Raw genomic sequence first — 15,025 nt, 5'->3', positions numbered from 1 at the left:
GTGGACGTGACGTGTCGCTGACATGGCTAGGGGCTTTATCCCAGACCCTCCAGTCTAAGTCTATAACAGCTATAAAATATTAAGGATAGATGTTAAATATTACATATTAATTAACTATCGTTGATGTCTTTAAAGTTTTTATCTCTAAAGTATTTGACAAGTGTCCTTGTTATTAATCTGGTTCTTAAACTGCGCCATTGATACAAGGCGGTCGGAAAAACGCTTCATGGCCTTGAGGTGATGCTTCAAGTACATGTGGTCTAATGTTTGACACGAGGCATATCACACATGACCTTGAGGTGATGCTTCAAGTACAAAACGTATAAAATGACCAAAATTTATGAAGTTACAAATAGTTTATTTGGTTGAAAAGTTGATATTCAAAATAGACGTTGCGAACTGAATTTTTTGTTGTACATAGAGCAACGCATCACGTACGTGAAGCTCTGATCTCGTGCCTCGTGTCTCGACTTTCAGAACTTAAATGTATTGTCTTTCTAAAATCGAGGGTATAGCTATTGTCAAATCAAGGTTATTGTTACAAAGCATACATTTTGGGCTCAGCCAGTTAGTTGAATCCTTATTATTTTCCATTTGTTTGTTACAAATGTGTTACAAATGAAACGGCTCTTGAATCTGATTGTTTTCCATGTTATTTACATAATCTTAATAGTTATATGGCTGTTTACATAATATTTTTTATTTATTTCTTTTTCCAACATCCACTACTATCACAAATATTGTCCATACGTAAAATCATAATTATTGATACGGGTCTTTTCCCAAAAAAAAAAAAAAAAAAAAAAAAAAAAAAAAAAGGAGGAATCTTTTGTTACAATAGAAGCAGAAGTGACGTGGATTATTGAAGAATCGAAGTTGATTTCCTTTATAAAAAGATCTAAATGAACTTCTATGAAATGATTTCACAGGATTCAGCCAATTGTATTGATCGTTGAATATCATTGAGAAATAAGAATCCGTGTTATCAGCCAATTGTATTGATCATTGAATATCATTGAGAAATAGGAATCCGTGTTATCAAAAAATTTCCTGCGGTTATTTCTAGTATGGAATGAGTCAATCATCCTCTTTGGTATCTTATTGAACAAATTGTCATATTGTTCCTCCATTGATCAAGAATTTTGATTTTTGGCAAGTCTCATGATCATCCAATAAGAACGGTTTCAGTTTTTTTCAAAATAGAAGACACCGACATCGACAGCTTCTAAGTAGGGATGGCAATGAAACAGCCACAGGTAACAGTATTGTGAATGTGTCCATAATCCGACACGACACCCGCCAGGTATGTGTCGTGTAGTTACTCGTCGGATATCAAGTATACATATTAGTTTGTATCGGACAGATACAAACTAGACAAGCATACCACAAAACAGGCAAATAGACAAGCATCGGACAGATAATAAAGCATGATGCAAAAACAGCTACATCAAACCAGAATTCAAACAGAAAAAGATACCAAACTAAGAAACACACTTTGTTTCTACCCATTTGCATGAAACAAAAACCGTCTAAACTTCTTTCTAGTTTTGCCTCAAGAACAGATCACCCCATATTTAGATTGAAAAAAGGATTGTCTTCAAAAGTGACAAGACCTTCAGGGACGGCCTTCTCCAGTAAACTGGTGCCAGTAAAAGCCACCATTGATGTTTGTTTTTTTCGGTACTCGCTTTGCTGCAACCCCGCCAAACCACATCAATTTATTGTGTCAAAAATTAAAATAAAACAAAAACACTAAAAAAAACACAAACCTCTGACGCTGTCACTCTTCTGAAACCAAATTTGTTAGTCCACATCGCTTTCGTGTCTTCAGCAGCTGGGACCACGAGCTTCTTAATCATTAAAAACGATAGCAGTTTCTCGAAGCACGTGAAGAAAAGCTTGAAGTAGCCCTGAAAATGTAGACATGCGTCATAATAGGATCAAAGAATGACAGAGAAGAATTCATAGGATCAAAAGAGTAAATTACGTTTTTGGCCCCTGTGGTTATATCACTTTTACTATATTAGCCCAAAATAAGAATTTTTAACATATCTGCCCCCATGGTCTCTATAACTAACCATTTTGGCCCCTAAGTCTAGAGATCATGGGGGCCAAAATGGTTAGTTATAGAGACCATAGGGGCTAAAATGGTTAGACTTAGGGGCCAAAATGGTTAGTTATAGAGACCATAGGGGCAGATATGTTAAAAATTCTTATTTTGGGCTAATATAGTAAAAGTGATATAACCACAAGGGCCAAAAACGTAATTTACTCGGATCAAAATATAAATATATATATATACACACACGCACCTTCCCTTGGTAAGTTTGACTGGTAGCAACAATTGGAAGTTCTACAATGTCGTGACCAAATACACGAAACAATCCAGCTGTAACAACTTTTGAGCTGCATAACCAGCATAAGAATCGTTAATAATGTCACCATAAAATTAGGAAAATTTAGAAAGCAATGTGAATTTTACCCTGTTGTTAACATGGCACAATGCACCCCAGCAAAATCCGACGCATCTATACTCTTCCTGTTGGTTGGAGAGAGAGAGAGAGAGAATGTTTAAGATGCTAAAATAATTTAATGAAAAAAAAAGAGAGCTAGAAAGTCGGTAAGTAATTTCGGGGTGCAAACGAGCCGAGCCCGAGCTCGACCAGGCTCGAGCTCGAGCTCGTTTAACATATGAAAGCTCGAGCTCGGCTCGATTCGAGCTTTATTTCTAAAGCTCGAGCTCGGCTCGAAGGTAATTTTTCAAGCTCGAGTTCGGCTCGGGCTCGACTCGTTTAGTATTTTATTAATTAATTTATATTAATTATAATTATTATTATACATATAAGTTAGTTATTTTTTTATATTTATATAAATGGTAATTATTATTATACAAATATATGTTTAATATATTAATAAAAAATATATAAACAGAAAGCTCGTTTAGGCTCGCGAGCCGGCTCGAGCTCGATAAGCGAACCTCGGGCTCGGGCTCGTTTACTAAATGAGCTTGTTTTTAGGCTCGGGCTCGAGCTCGTTTAAGCTCGGCTCGTTCGAGCTTTTTTTCGAGCCGAGCTCGAGTAGCTCGCGAGTAGCTCGGCTCGTTTGCACCCCTAGTAATTTGTTATATGCTTACCCATATGTCATAGACTCAATGAAATCTTTTCCGGTTACCGAATCGACGATCGGATTGAAACCATCCTGTAACCCACAGAATAAATGCTTGCTAATTAAGCTCATTTGCAGATTGAATGCAAAAACAAATTCTCGACATAGACAAAAGATAACAATTTGATTGGTCGAATAAAAGCAACACTCACATGAAAAATATCAGCAGCTTCAGCAAGCAACGACTTGTCTTCTTCTGAAGCATGTTTGCCATGAACGACAACCCACTTCACGTCAAGATTAGTTACGGTGTCCACAAGAGTATCAGGAACTTTTTGTGCTCCGCGGGTAACCAAAACCTTAATAACGTAACTGAGTCTCCCACACTCGACCGAGCAGAACCAACTGCCCGGTGGCAAAGCCTATAACACAATTGAATATTAGAAAAAAAGTATATTGGGATTTTACCGAATGTTGAAATATCAACCTACCTTCAGATTGGCTTTATAATGTTCCCTCAAGCAACCGATGTGAAATTCTAATTCGCACTGTGAGGAATGCAAAACGGCATTTAGGGGATAACTTTTAAAATTGGCATTGGAAAATTAAACTGAAGTTTTTTGAATTCACAAACCTGATCACACACGATAACGGTTTGATCATTAAAGCCATCAACGCTGAACTCGTATGATCTGTATACAACAACATTATTCAAACAGGATTAGATTTGGTTTAGTACAAATAACATTATATAGCGAAAAACAGCGTTACCTGCATAACGAGCATGCTACCAGATCATGCTTGTTTGGATTATCAATAATCCGGATGCAACGCTTTTCAACCTCTTCTATGGGATTGAGTCCAGAAACCGTTAAACCAGCCACATCATTCAAATATGATTCCGAACGCTTCATCGAGTCTTTGCAATATTTGCAAAACCATATTTCAAGAGGACGCCATGTATCGAGTATGCATTCTGCATGACATGTAGAACAAACACGCAAACTAAAAGTGAAAATACGATAAACTAATATTAGATCACTCATGACCCAAAACCAGCTGGCTGTTTAATATTTTGAGTAAAATGCCATTTCGTCCCTGAGGTTTGGCCAGTTTTGCGACTTTCGTCCAAAGGTTTGTTTTTCCGCATCTGGGTCCAAAAGGTTTAAATCTTGCCATTTTCATCCGGCTCGTTAACTCCATCCATTTTTCTTCGTTAAGTTAAGGGTATTTCTGTCTTTCTGTTAACTTAAGCGCAATTCGGTCTTTTTTACTTAATGTAAAAAGACCAAATACCCCTGTAAAAGGCCGAATTGCCGTTTAAGTTAACAAAAAGGACGGAAATACCCCTGACTTAACGGAGAAAATTGGATGGAGCTAACAAGCCGGGTGAATTAAAATGGCAAGATTTCAACCCTTTTGGACCCAGATGCAGAAAAACAAACCTTTAGATGAAAGTCGCAAAATTGGCCAAACCTAAGGGACGAAAATAACATTTTACTCTAATATTTAAATCAAAATAATATGAACTCTACCATTATGAAAAGACCGAGGACATCCGTCACAGAGCGTTAGGTCTCCTCCCTTATGACACTCTCCACACACGCCATTCTTCATAGCCAGATTTTCGTGAATTTGCTTTAAGAGAAGTGAAAATGCATGTAGAGAGACTCCATTTGGGAGAAAAATATTCTCGTAGCTGACAATATTTTTATACAAAAGTTAAAAAATTACCCAAATTTGAAAGAAAACATAAACGTGTGTTTTAGTGGAAAACTCACGGTTTTCTGCGCGTGCTCCAGCCAGCATGAGCTTCAAACTGTGAGGCACTAATCTATTTACAAATAATAAAAAAGGTTATTGACTTGTTTCATCCTTGATGCTAAAGCTTGGAGGTTCGGAAAACTTTACCTTAGATTTACAACACTCACAGAGTATACCATGGCCTTGCTTTTTACCGCATAGCACTTTCTGCCAAAAAGGGGATGTCAAATTAATATAATAATAATAATATAGGTGGTCTACTATTGGCAGTGTTGTAAAACAAGGTCCCGGAGGCCGAGTAATCGCTACAAGGCAGGTTGCCGAGGCGATTTTCTTCAACTCCGCCTGATTACTCGGAATCAATCAAACGCCATCAACCTTGGCCAGAATCGGATCTAGTTAGTCAACTCGGGCCAAGTTTGACTTTAAAAAAAAAACATAATTCATATGTCTATCATAATGAATGAAAATCATATTTTAAGGAATGAATATCGGTTTACAAAATGCCATTCATATGTTTTGTTATAAATATTATTAAACTTATGATATTTGACATGTCCAAGTACTCCCCGAGTACTCGCAACTCCCCAGTCGACCGACCTCGGAGCACCTAGCGACTTCTGCAACAATGACTATTGGAACTTGTATTGTTACAATTACTACCTTTCCATTAGCTATATAAGCAACAGCAGTTCCATCCAGTATTTCTCCATCCGCAAATATTAACCGATGCATTTTCATGTCTCTTAAAAATGAAAGAAAAAAAAAATTTAACGTTAATTTTGTGTAGAGGTATGATTTAAAATAACTGGTTACGAATAGAGATCAACTTAGTTGGCTTTGATTTGATCTTCACTTCCGAAGAGGCGCATTTCTTTGCCCTCTTGGCTGACTTTGGATTTGAACTCGATGGCCTGCATATTCGGACCATAAAATTGTCATATAGAAACAAGAAAAGGGTCCTATCGTTATAGCGTTTAGAAAAAGAGAACTCACTCTGTCAACACTCTCTGTTGACTATGTTCTTCATGTAAATCCAACTCCATATATATAATAAATATCCAGGGAATGTTAGTCCTAAAGAACTGCAAAATTCAAAACAGGGAAATAAAATAAAAAAAAAAAGAACGTACATAGGATATAAAAAGAAGGTAATAACAGCAAAATCTAGCTCTAGTGTCAAAAAAAATTCCTAAGAGGCTAATGGTAAAGAAAAAAGATTAAGAGAAATATATTCATCAAGGGTAGGGTTTGGTTACAAAGTCTAAACTCCAAGAAAGTGTTAGAAGTCTATGTAGGCATTGTGTTTTAGGTATGATGTTTTTAGAACTCTTCCTCCTGAGCTCTGATACCACTTGTAGGATCGGGGATTCGATCTAAACGAGTCGATCAGAAGAGTTCTAGACCAAATCAGAGGCGGAATTCATTGATTTGGTCTAGAACTCTTCTGATCAACTCGTTTAGATCGAATCCCCGATCCTACAGCTAACTCCTACCCTATTCACCAAAATGAAAGTTCCATAATTTAAAAACATCCATACTAAAATAGATACATCCTGTTCAAATCTATTAGCATTAAAAGCGTTACGAGAAATCAACATCAATTCTTAACATTTTTCAAAAAACCAACAGCAATATTAGATCTTGAGAGCATATAGTACACTACAAATTAAAGAATGTTAATGCTAAATTAGCAACAAAATCGACATCAATTTTGTTTTAAGAAGTGCAATAGAGCACTTGCTACGAGATAAAGATCTAACAAGGAAATAGGGATGCATTTAAGCATAAACCATAAGTAAACTTGCTTCTCTGCATAGTAAAAACGGTATCAATTTGCATACAGAGACTCCCAAGTAAGAAAAATACACACATAGATGACCGAAACATACGATGGATCGACACAACAGAGGATCACCACACCTTGGATGCAATTGATGGAGTTGCCAAAAAGAGAGATGAGCGGTGGTGCAGCGTGAGCGGCGGCAAAGGATGAAAGGGGGTGAACTTAATACAAACCCTAGAGAGGCCGAATAAAGTCTTGTGAAAATGGCTATTAATACACCCGATAAAATTAACTTATGTCATTAAAAAGGATTCAAAAGCCCAACCACATTTAAATTACTAAACCAAAGGTGAGCTTCTAAGTGTAGACATATTTATGAAAGAGAAGAGATAAAAGAAAATTCACAAATCCAAGCTTTTGGTTACATAGTTGTTGATAGCGAATCAGACGATAGCAACAAGCTACCTATACGCTACGTAGCGATAGCGATGAAATAGAGAGCGCTATTTTATGTTTAGTGATACACTAGAAGAAAATAATAGAAACAATTTATATGTATATTTTATCAAAAAGATACTCGGGAACACAGCGTAAAAGCTTGAATCAAGCTGAGCTTCACATATCGAGGTTGACTAAGCTTGCGAGCCTAAGCGAGCTTAAACGAGCCTATTATTTATATAATTTATACTTAGTATACTAAATACGCCCCGCTTGCGGTATGCGCATATAATGTTTATATGTGTGGGCGCTTGGGGGGCAAAAGTGAAAGTGCACTAGTTTTAACGTTATTTTACTAATTTCGTGAAAATAACGTTAAAAGAGGGGGATGGTTAATCATGCATCATGTGGTGACGTTGATAGCCAAAAGACAAGGGAGTACATGCACTAATCGGCCTTTGTCTTAATTGTTGAGTGTTATGTGTCTTATGTCCAAGGCTTGATGCAAAACTACTATCGAGTCGGGGGTCTCACTGGAAGCAGCCTCTCTATTCCTACGGGGTATAGGTAAGGTTGTCTACATCTTACCCTCCTCAGACCCTACCTTAGCTTTGCTATTGGTGGGATTTACTGAGTACGACGGCGACAGCGGGGCGAGGGCGATGACGATGATAATTAGGTGATGTTTGTTTTTTAACAGGTAAAACGTCTGCAGTCTGCGGACCACATCTGCAGACATCTGTAGAAGAAGAGGTGGACCAAACCTCTGCAGACTACAAGAAGAAGGTTGTTTGTTTTTTAACGTATGCAGACTTCTAAAATAAATTGGTGGTGGTGTACGTACGGTGGTGGTGGGTGGTGGTGGTGCTAGACGGTGATGGTGGTAGACGGTGGTGGTGGTGGGTGGTGGTGGGTGGTGGTGGTGATGGACGGTAGTGGGTGGTGGACGGTGGTAGGTGGTGGACGGTGGCCGGTGGTGGTGGTGATGGACGGTGGTGGGTGGTGGTGAACGGTGATGGTGGTGGTGATGGACGGTGGTGGTGGGTGGTGATGTTTAACCCTCTGCAGACCTTAGAAGATCTTAGAAGTGGCTGGGCCAAGTCTACACAAAGAAGAGCACGCGCAGACGTTTTTTAATGAAACGTCTTCGGAAAAACAAATAGTCTGTGCGTGACAATGTCTGCGCGTGGCTGCGCGGAGCAGACAGAAGTGCCTGCGCAGAGCTTTTCAGAAAAAACAAACAGCACCTTTGTATACTATTACTAAATATATATTTACTAATATTTTTTGCTATATATATAAATCTAAGACAAAAAGAACAAATAATATATATTATAGAAAACTATAATTATATATATAATATAAATGTATCTAAACAGAATAATTAAATAATTAATATATAATAATCCAGTCAAGCCCGAACGAGCTCAAGCATTCATAAGTTAAATGAGGAGCGCGAGCTTCAGCTCAGCTCATTACACCCCTAATCATTTTTTAAAGGATAAGAGGTTCATGGTAGTTGTTCAAAGAAGAACTATCTTACAAAACTGCATTATAAGTCCTACGAAAATGTAGGGGATTTCTATAATTAAAGTGCCAGAATTAATTCATTATAATATTTTGATGATAGCATCCTCTTATTGGCATACCCTTGTTGCAATACATACAAGGGTATTTTCTTGTTGACATTTAAAATAGAGAAAGGTACGATTTCATATACTTTGTTAAAAGTTCACAAACGCACATTGATAGCCTAAATATGATTAGGCGGATAATAAAAAAATGTCCCCACCAACACACAAAAGCACATATAAAGACGTTTAATTCAAGTTCAAAAATATAATAGCATGTTTTAGACACAAATAATACTAAAAGGTTTAGAAGCAGAACCTCATTGACGCAATCACAGGCAAACCGTCCTCTGATATCGCTTTCACAAGGTCCCATTCACATTGTAAGCTGATTCCCTCGAGCAACACAACCAACGGCTTGCAGCTTTAAAACGTTAATTATGTCAGGAAATTGCATTAGCATATAAGGTTATGTGAACTGTTTTGTAGAACACGAGATAAGAAAATGAAAACGACAGACATTTGATCACCAAGCTGAAAAGTGCTTAATATGATGTTTCAAACAATAGTGTTTGCTAACCAACTGGGGTAGCCCAGTTGGCCACCGACACCCACCTCTTCCCAGAGGTACCGGGTTCGAGTCATGGGAGTGGCATATGTCGCCCAGGGTAAGAACTCGGCATGGGAAGTCACCGCGGAGCTAGCTTGATCGGGTAGCGGCTCCCGGAAAGATTGACAGAAAATAAAGATCATCGAACTGTTAAGGAAAGATTGACATATTACATGAACTGTTAAGGAAAGATTGACAGAAAATAAAGATCATCGAACCTCATTAAAATATTACTCTGTAATTCGATAAAACGGCAAAGAAGTATAAGTAAACCCCCAGAAACAAGTCACGAGTATGAGTATGCAGAATACCTTTTTTACAAAAATAGTAGAAAACATGAGACGCCTCAAGTTTTTTCGCCGATTCAGTTCCAAATTCTTCGCTATTTGACATTAAATTAGAAAACGTTAGCAACCAATAGTTGGATGTTTGTGTCAAAAACATGTTGTCTATCAAATATTATCTAAAAAAACGCTCACCTTCATGTCTATATGTTACCTTTCTGCTACGTTTGGTCCATAAATAGTTATCTGAAAATGACCTTTCTTCATGCAATTTTTCTGTAACCGCCATCGCTATTTAGAAAGTTAAGAGATATGTACTGTTCTTTTCTTTCCGTAAAAGCAACCGAATCCTACGCAACAGAACAAAAGGATCAAGAACAACAAATCACATATGTTCACTTCTTTTTGCAAAAGCTTTGAGTGCTTTACAACCTTGACCATTATGTGTGTATGAAAACAAACGTCAAAATTCTTGGGAAAATAAGTTAAGTACATAGTACACATCGAAAAGGGTGTTTGATAAGGATCCAAAATACGTGACGGATCTGCCGGAAGTCGGCATATGTCTATTTGTTATAGAGTAAACTTCCGTTTTGCTCCCTGTGGTTTGGTCACTTTAACGGTTTTGCCCCAAACCTTTAAAAATAGCCATTTTACTCCCTGATGTTTTGGTTTTGTTGCCAGTTTGCTCCCTGCGGGGAGCAAAATGGAAAAACAAACAATTTGGATGGAGTTAGAGGCGGGGAGCAAACTGGCAAAAAAACCGAAACATCAGGGAGTAAAATGGCTATTTTTAAAGGTTTGGAGCAAAACCGTTAAAGTGACCAAACCACAGGGAGCAAAACGGAAGTTTACTCTTTGTTATATTTTAAAAACAAAAGGTGATCAACATATGTAACCATATGTTTATGTGGCAAGTGTAATATGCTTTTGTGTTTCAACATATTCTTTTAAACCCATGATAATAAACATCAAATGGCATATCTTCATAACATTTAACCTTACTCTCGAACATGAGACAAATTTTATAATTATTAGAGCATTAATAGGAAACTAGACCGTATTGCAAAGTATTAATGTCATAGCTCCCAACCGGAAAACTCAACTAGATATTTTTCAAAATCACATGATGAAAAAAATCTCGCATATTTGACAGTTACAGGAAATTAATCTACAGACCGCAGAGTGACCATAGTTGTTAATGGCGAATAGCAACAAATAGCGATAAGGTACCTATATGCTACATAGCGAATAGCAATAAATAGCGGGCGGCTATTGTATAAATAGCGATACACTAGAAAAAAAAGTTAAAAATTTTATATGTATTTTATATCAAACTACCCTGGCATATATGCTACTTTACATGTATATTTAACAAAAACCTAAAATCCAGCTATTTTATAGCTATATTTAATTGCTATTTATTTATATTAAAAAAACAAAAGAAAAAACTAAAGTGTCGCTATCCATCGCTACAACCCTAATAGCGACACTATACCTATACGCTACGTAGCGCGCTATAGCGATCGCTACGATCGCTATTGACAACTACGCCGCAGACTTTATTGATTAAACTCACTCTTCATTAATTGAGTGATTACTTCAAATTGTTTTGTAGTCAACATATGATTGTCATAAACTTTAAGCGAGTCAAAATGCATTTTCATATCCTAAAGTCAAAGCGGTTAGGGGGGTGAGTATCACGGCTGTCAAAAAAAAGGAGACGAAACAAAACTGCAGCGTGAAATTGTTGCCGTTGACTTTCTGCTGAACCAACTTTGAGCGGTCAACCGTCAGCCAGCGTTGACCAGCGGCGGCAGAAGCTGGTAGCTACAGCAGGGTTGGCGACAACTGCAAAATAAAGCAGAAAACCACACGTGAACACAAACAACATAGCAAACAGAAAAGTAAAGGGGCACGGAATGTATATAACATACCGGAAAACCTGTTGCCGCAAAACGAACATAAATCCCAAAAGAAAACTTCCAAGACAAACATATAATCTATGTAGTTAATATCCCGATATATCAATGATATATCGGTTATCGGTCCCCTGCAGAGATATCGGTGTAAAATATACGTCAAAATATCAGTACCGACAATATCAACGATATTGACCGATATTGGACCCATATATGAAAGATATATCACCGATTTTCCCGATATCAGTACATTTCTTCTTATTTCTACCATTCATCTTTCTTCTTATCGCTGCTATTAGTGTTTTAAGTCTTAACTGTTACTGTTAAACGTCAGTATTTTAAGCCTTAGTCAGTTCCTAGTTGCTAAAATTGTTAGTGTTTTGCAAGTTGCAAAAGGTTAATTTGTTAATGGTAGGAGAGAATATACTGAATTGTTAGTGTTAAATTGTTATATCTATAAATTTAGCATGATATTAAAATGACCCATATCCCACCGCGATAACCGATACTTCAAATACCGATCCTTGACCGATATCCTATATTTTACCGCAGTAACTACTTAGCATATAATACAAGCTAGCTTAACAAATTTCAGTAACCTAGAAACTGAAAGGTATGTGAACAAGAACACTAACTAATGAATGTGAAAGGTTCAAAATATCTATAGAATGTGAACAATTACAAGCAAATCATGCGTCGTAATTATTAATAGGCAGTATACCTTGTTACGAACATTCTGGAAAAGATGAAAACCATAAAGCAGATCAGTGAGAAGAAGTTTGGAGTATGAATTCTTTGTTGTTTGAATCGCCGTTATCATATTCTTAGGCAAATGATTATTCGAATTCATTGCTTTGGTTTCGATTTTAAACCGAAATTTGAACCGGAAAAAGGGGTTTAGGTTTCAATAATCAATTTGGTTAAAACGACAAAGACGAAGTATATACATTATTATTACTAGTTTAAGAAACCGCAAATTTCGCGGGTTGATAAAAGAAAATTTCTTCATTAATACCGGCCGACATTAAATATTATTATTTTATACACGTTAAAACACAAACGAATATATTAGATTACAACGACAAATTGAAATACATGAATATGCAACGATCACGATTCGTTGAAAATCTCTATATAAATCACATTAGTTGTTTTATCTGTAGGTTTTCCGTTGTCAATTATTAGTATTTTGACTTCATCTCATGTTTTTGCCCTTGATAAAGCAACATTTAATTCAACATACAATTGTCATAATTTGAAAAGCTTTATAACCTTGATACATTAGTTTACTTGTCTATGTTTACAAAAAGATAATAAAAAGTACATAGGCTACCACTATATTTCTTCAAGTGAATTTCTTATAATTTTAAACTATGAACGTTTGTAAGTGTACTAAGTATCACAGGGTCGGTATACTATACGTTACTTGCATTTAGTAATCTCCGTTCGGGTTATAGCATAATACAAAGTTGAGCGGCAGCTGATTTTGGCAGCCATCATGGATCAATGATACTTGTCCGTCTTCCTGAACATAGCAAAACAAACACACACCGCCAAGGCCTTAACTTTATGTTATGCTAAAAACAAACACAATAAGAAAAAACTTTGTGTAGAAATTATACATAGTTAAGTGGTAAAGTATTAGTTCTCACTGAAACACATTTTGAATAACACATATTCAACCTAAAGAGGCGCGTTATCTCAATTCTGAAATGGGTCAAATTAAAAGTTTTAGCTAAAAAAACAATGAGTCAACTACTGAATAGATAACATCATAAATAACGTATTACTTAAACATGTACTTTATCTCAATTCTCAAATGGGTAAAACTAAATTTTTAAGCTAAAAAGATATCGGGTCAAACATGTCAATGGTTTCCCAAACAGTACCGAACCGGTACCGAAAATCCTAAGAAATGGGTACCGTTACCGGTAGCGAAAATATCCAGTACAGTAACAGTATTTAAAGGTAAAAACCGGTACCGAAAACGCAAAACGTCGGTACCGAAAATCGAGCCGGGTTGAGAAATTCAGTACCCAGTTCCGAACCGGTACCATTTGCCCATTCCTTGATTCGTTGTTCAATTTGATGATTTTTTGGTTGGTTGTCTCACCGGTACCAAGGTTGTGGGCTAGCCGCCACCAAAAGAAAATCCATGCCCCTTTACTAACATGCAAATCAACAATGCTTGTCAAGATTAGAATATACCAAAGGAAATAACAACGTTTAAACTATATCCAAACAAATAGTCTATAGTGTATGAAAATTTTAAATTGAAACTCAAAAACAAAGCGTATATAATTGTAGTTGTTGCAATTCAACATAATCCTACAGATTTATTATACTTAGAAGATTCATTCTACCGGTTTAGTCCAAAGTTTTCATTTTTAGTTAGTGGATCCAAAAATATTTCATTGTTTCCATTTAGTCCACTGGATTAACTTCATCTATTTTTTTGTTAACGAGAAGGGCAATTCGGTCATTTTATATGGCCGAATTGTCCTTCTAGTTAACATAATTACATATAAAATGACCGAATTTCTCTTCTCGTTAACAGAAAAAATTGATTAAGTTAACCCAGTGGACTAAAATGGCAATGGTAAAACCTTTTTGGACCCACAGGGGAAAATGAAACATTTTGACTAAACTGGCAAAATAGCCCAAACCACAATGACTAAAATGGTATTTAACTCTTATTATTATTAGTAGGGTTGTAAACCAACGGGAAGTTCGTTTACGTTCCTTTGTTTAGTTAATGAACGAAAATGAACAAGAAATTTCATTTGGTTAGTTAAATGAATGAGCAGATGTCTTGTTCATTCAATTGCGTTCATGAACGTTCAGTAATCTATTCGTGAGCATTCGTTCATGTTCGTCCGTTTATATTGTTCATTAAAGATTTCTTATCATTTACTTATTTTATCTAAACTTTTTATGTTCTTTAATTTTTTATTTATCTCATTACTCTAACAGATAAAATAGGAAACTCTATCTCTACCTTGTTTATGCATTGTTCTACTTTTCTTCTCATTATTCACATCGAAAAATACTATTGACCTTCGTTCAACGATTAGGGCTTCAAGGTCTAGTTCCGCTCCCTCTCACCATCCACCTATAGCCATTGCCGTCTTCGCTGATTTTATCTGTGTTCGTGAACCCTTCGTGAACACGTTCATTTTCATAATGAACGAACACGAACAAAAAATCTTGTTCGGTAAGTGTTCATAAACTATTCATGAACATATTATATAAGGCCTTGTTCATGTTCGTTCGGTTCGTTTACAACCCTAATTATTAGGCTATGTGTATGTGTGTTTAACTGCTAGTGCAATTGGTTTGTAACACAGCAAGGCTATGAGTTGTGTATTTTTACGGTTGACTAGACATTTACTTTAACCCATTACTAAATCGAAGTACCCGAAATCTGAGTCGGTAAACACCTATCTTGTTACGGTTATGATTTCATCGCCTTTGAATTATGTTTATTTTAACTTTTGATTGAGACGTGAAGTGAGAACAACCCTAGTTTAATGTCTATGACCAAT

The 15,025-nt window shown here is 36.4% G+C and overlaps 1 protein-coding gene across 7 annotated transcripts; it reads right to left on the bottom strand.

Moving 5' to 3' along the window:
• Nucleotides 1–1,255: 1,255 nt before the first annotated feature.
• On the bottom strand, nt 1,256–12,377 carry LOC110898361 (increased DNA methylation 1). Of its 7 annotated transcripts, none has more exons than XM_022145135.2 (22): nt 12,202–12,377; nt 11,496–11,611; nt 11,294–11,409; nt 9,754–9,908; nt 9,586–9,656; nt 9,185–9,421; nt 8,984–9,088; nt 5,866–5,954; nt 5,700–5,783; nt 5,533–5,614; nt 5,017–5,076; nt 4,887–4,939; nt 4,641–4,804; nt 3,877–4,081; nt 3,740–3,797; nt 3,597–3,653; nt 3,318–3,527; nt 3,134–3,198; nt 2,483–2,539; nt 2,313–2,406; nt 1,770–1,910; nt 1,256–1,692 (listed from the first exon to the last, which is right to left on the bottom strand). In XM_022145135.2, exons 7-22 carry the CDS (start codon nt 9,038–9,040, stop codon nt 1,564–1,566), a joined length of 1,605 nt encoding a protein of 534 aa, XP_022000827.1. In that variant the 5' UTR covers nt 9,041–9,088; nt 9,185–9,421; nt 9,586–9,656; nt 9,754–9,908; nt 11,294–11,409; nt 11,496–11,611; nt 12,202–12,377; the 3' UTR covers nt 1,256–1,563. The 7 variants fall into 7 exon arrangements, with proteins under 7 accessions (XP_022000827.1, XP_035837911.1, XP_035837909.1 ...); XM_035982018.1 differs by having other exon boundaries at nt 9,280–9,421; XM_035982016.1 differs by lacking the exon at nt 9,185–9,421.
• Nucleotides 12,378–15,025: the final 2,648 nt, after the last annotated feature.

Source organism: Helianthus annuus, chromosome 13, assembly GCF_002127325.2.
Source record: "Helianthus annuus cultivar XRQ/B chromosome 13, HanXRQr2.0-SUNRISE, whole genome shotgun sequence".
Taxonomy (NCBI): domain Eukaryota; kingdom Viridiplantae; phylum Streptophyta; class Magnoliopsida; order Asterales; family Asteraceae; genus Helianthus; species Helianthus annuus.
Note: the sequence above shows the minus strand (reverse complement) of the source record. Positions and strands in the feature narration are given on the sequence as shown.

Bases quoted from the DNA above. Each gene is read 5' to 3' on its own strand.
- LOC110898361 (XM_022145135.2), bottom strand. From the start codon at position 9,040: ATGGGACCTTGTGAAAGCGATATCAGAGGACGGTTTGCCTGTGATTGC. The intron at 5,955-8,983 runs GTTCTGCTTCTA...TGAATTTTGCAG, and splicing joins CCTGTGATTGCGTCAATGAG to TTCTTTAGGACTAACATTCC. The intron at 4,082-4,640 runs GTAGAGTTCATA...CATGTCATGCAG, and splicing joins TCCTCGGTCTTTTCATAATG to AATGCATACTCGATACATGG.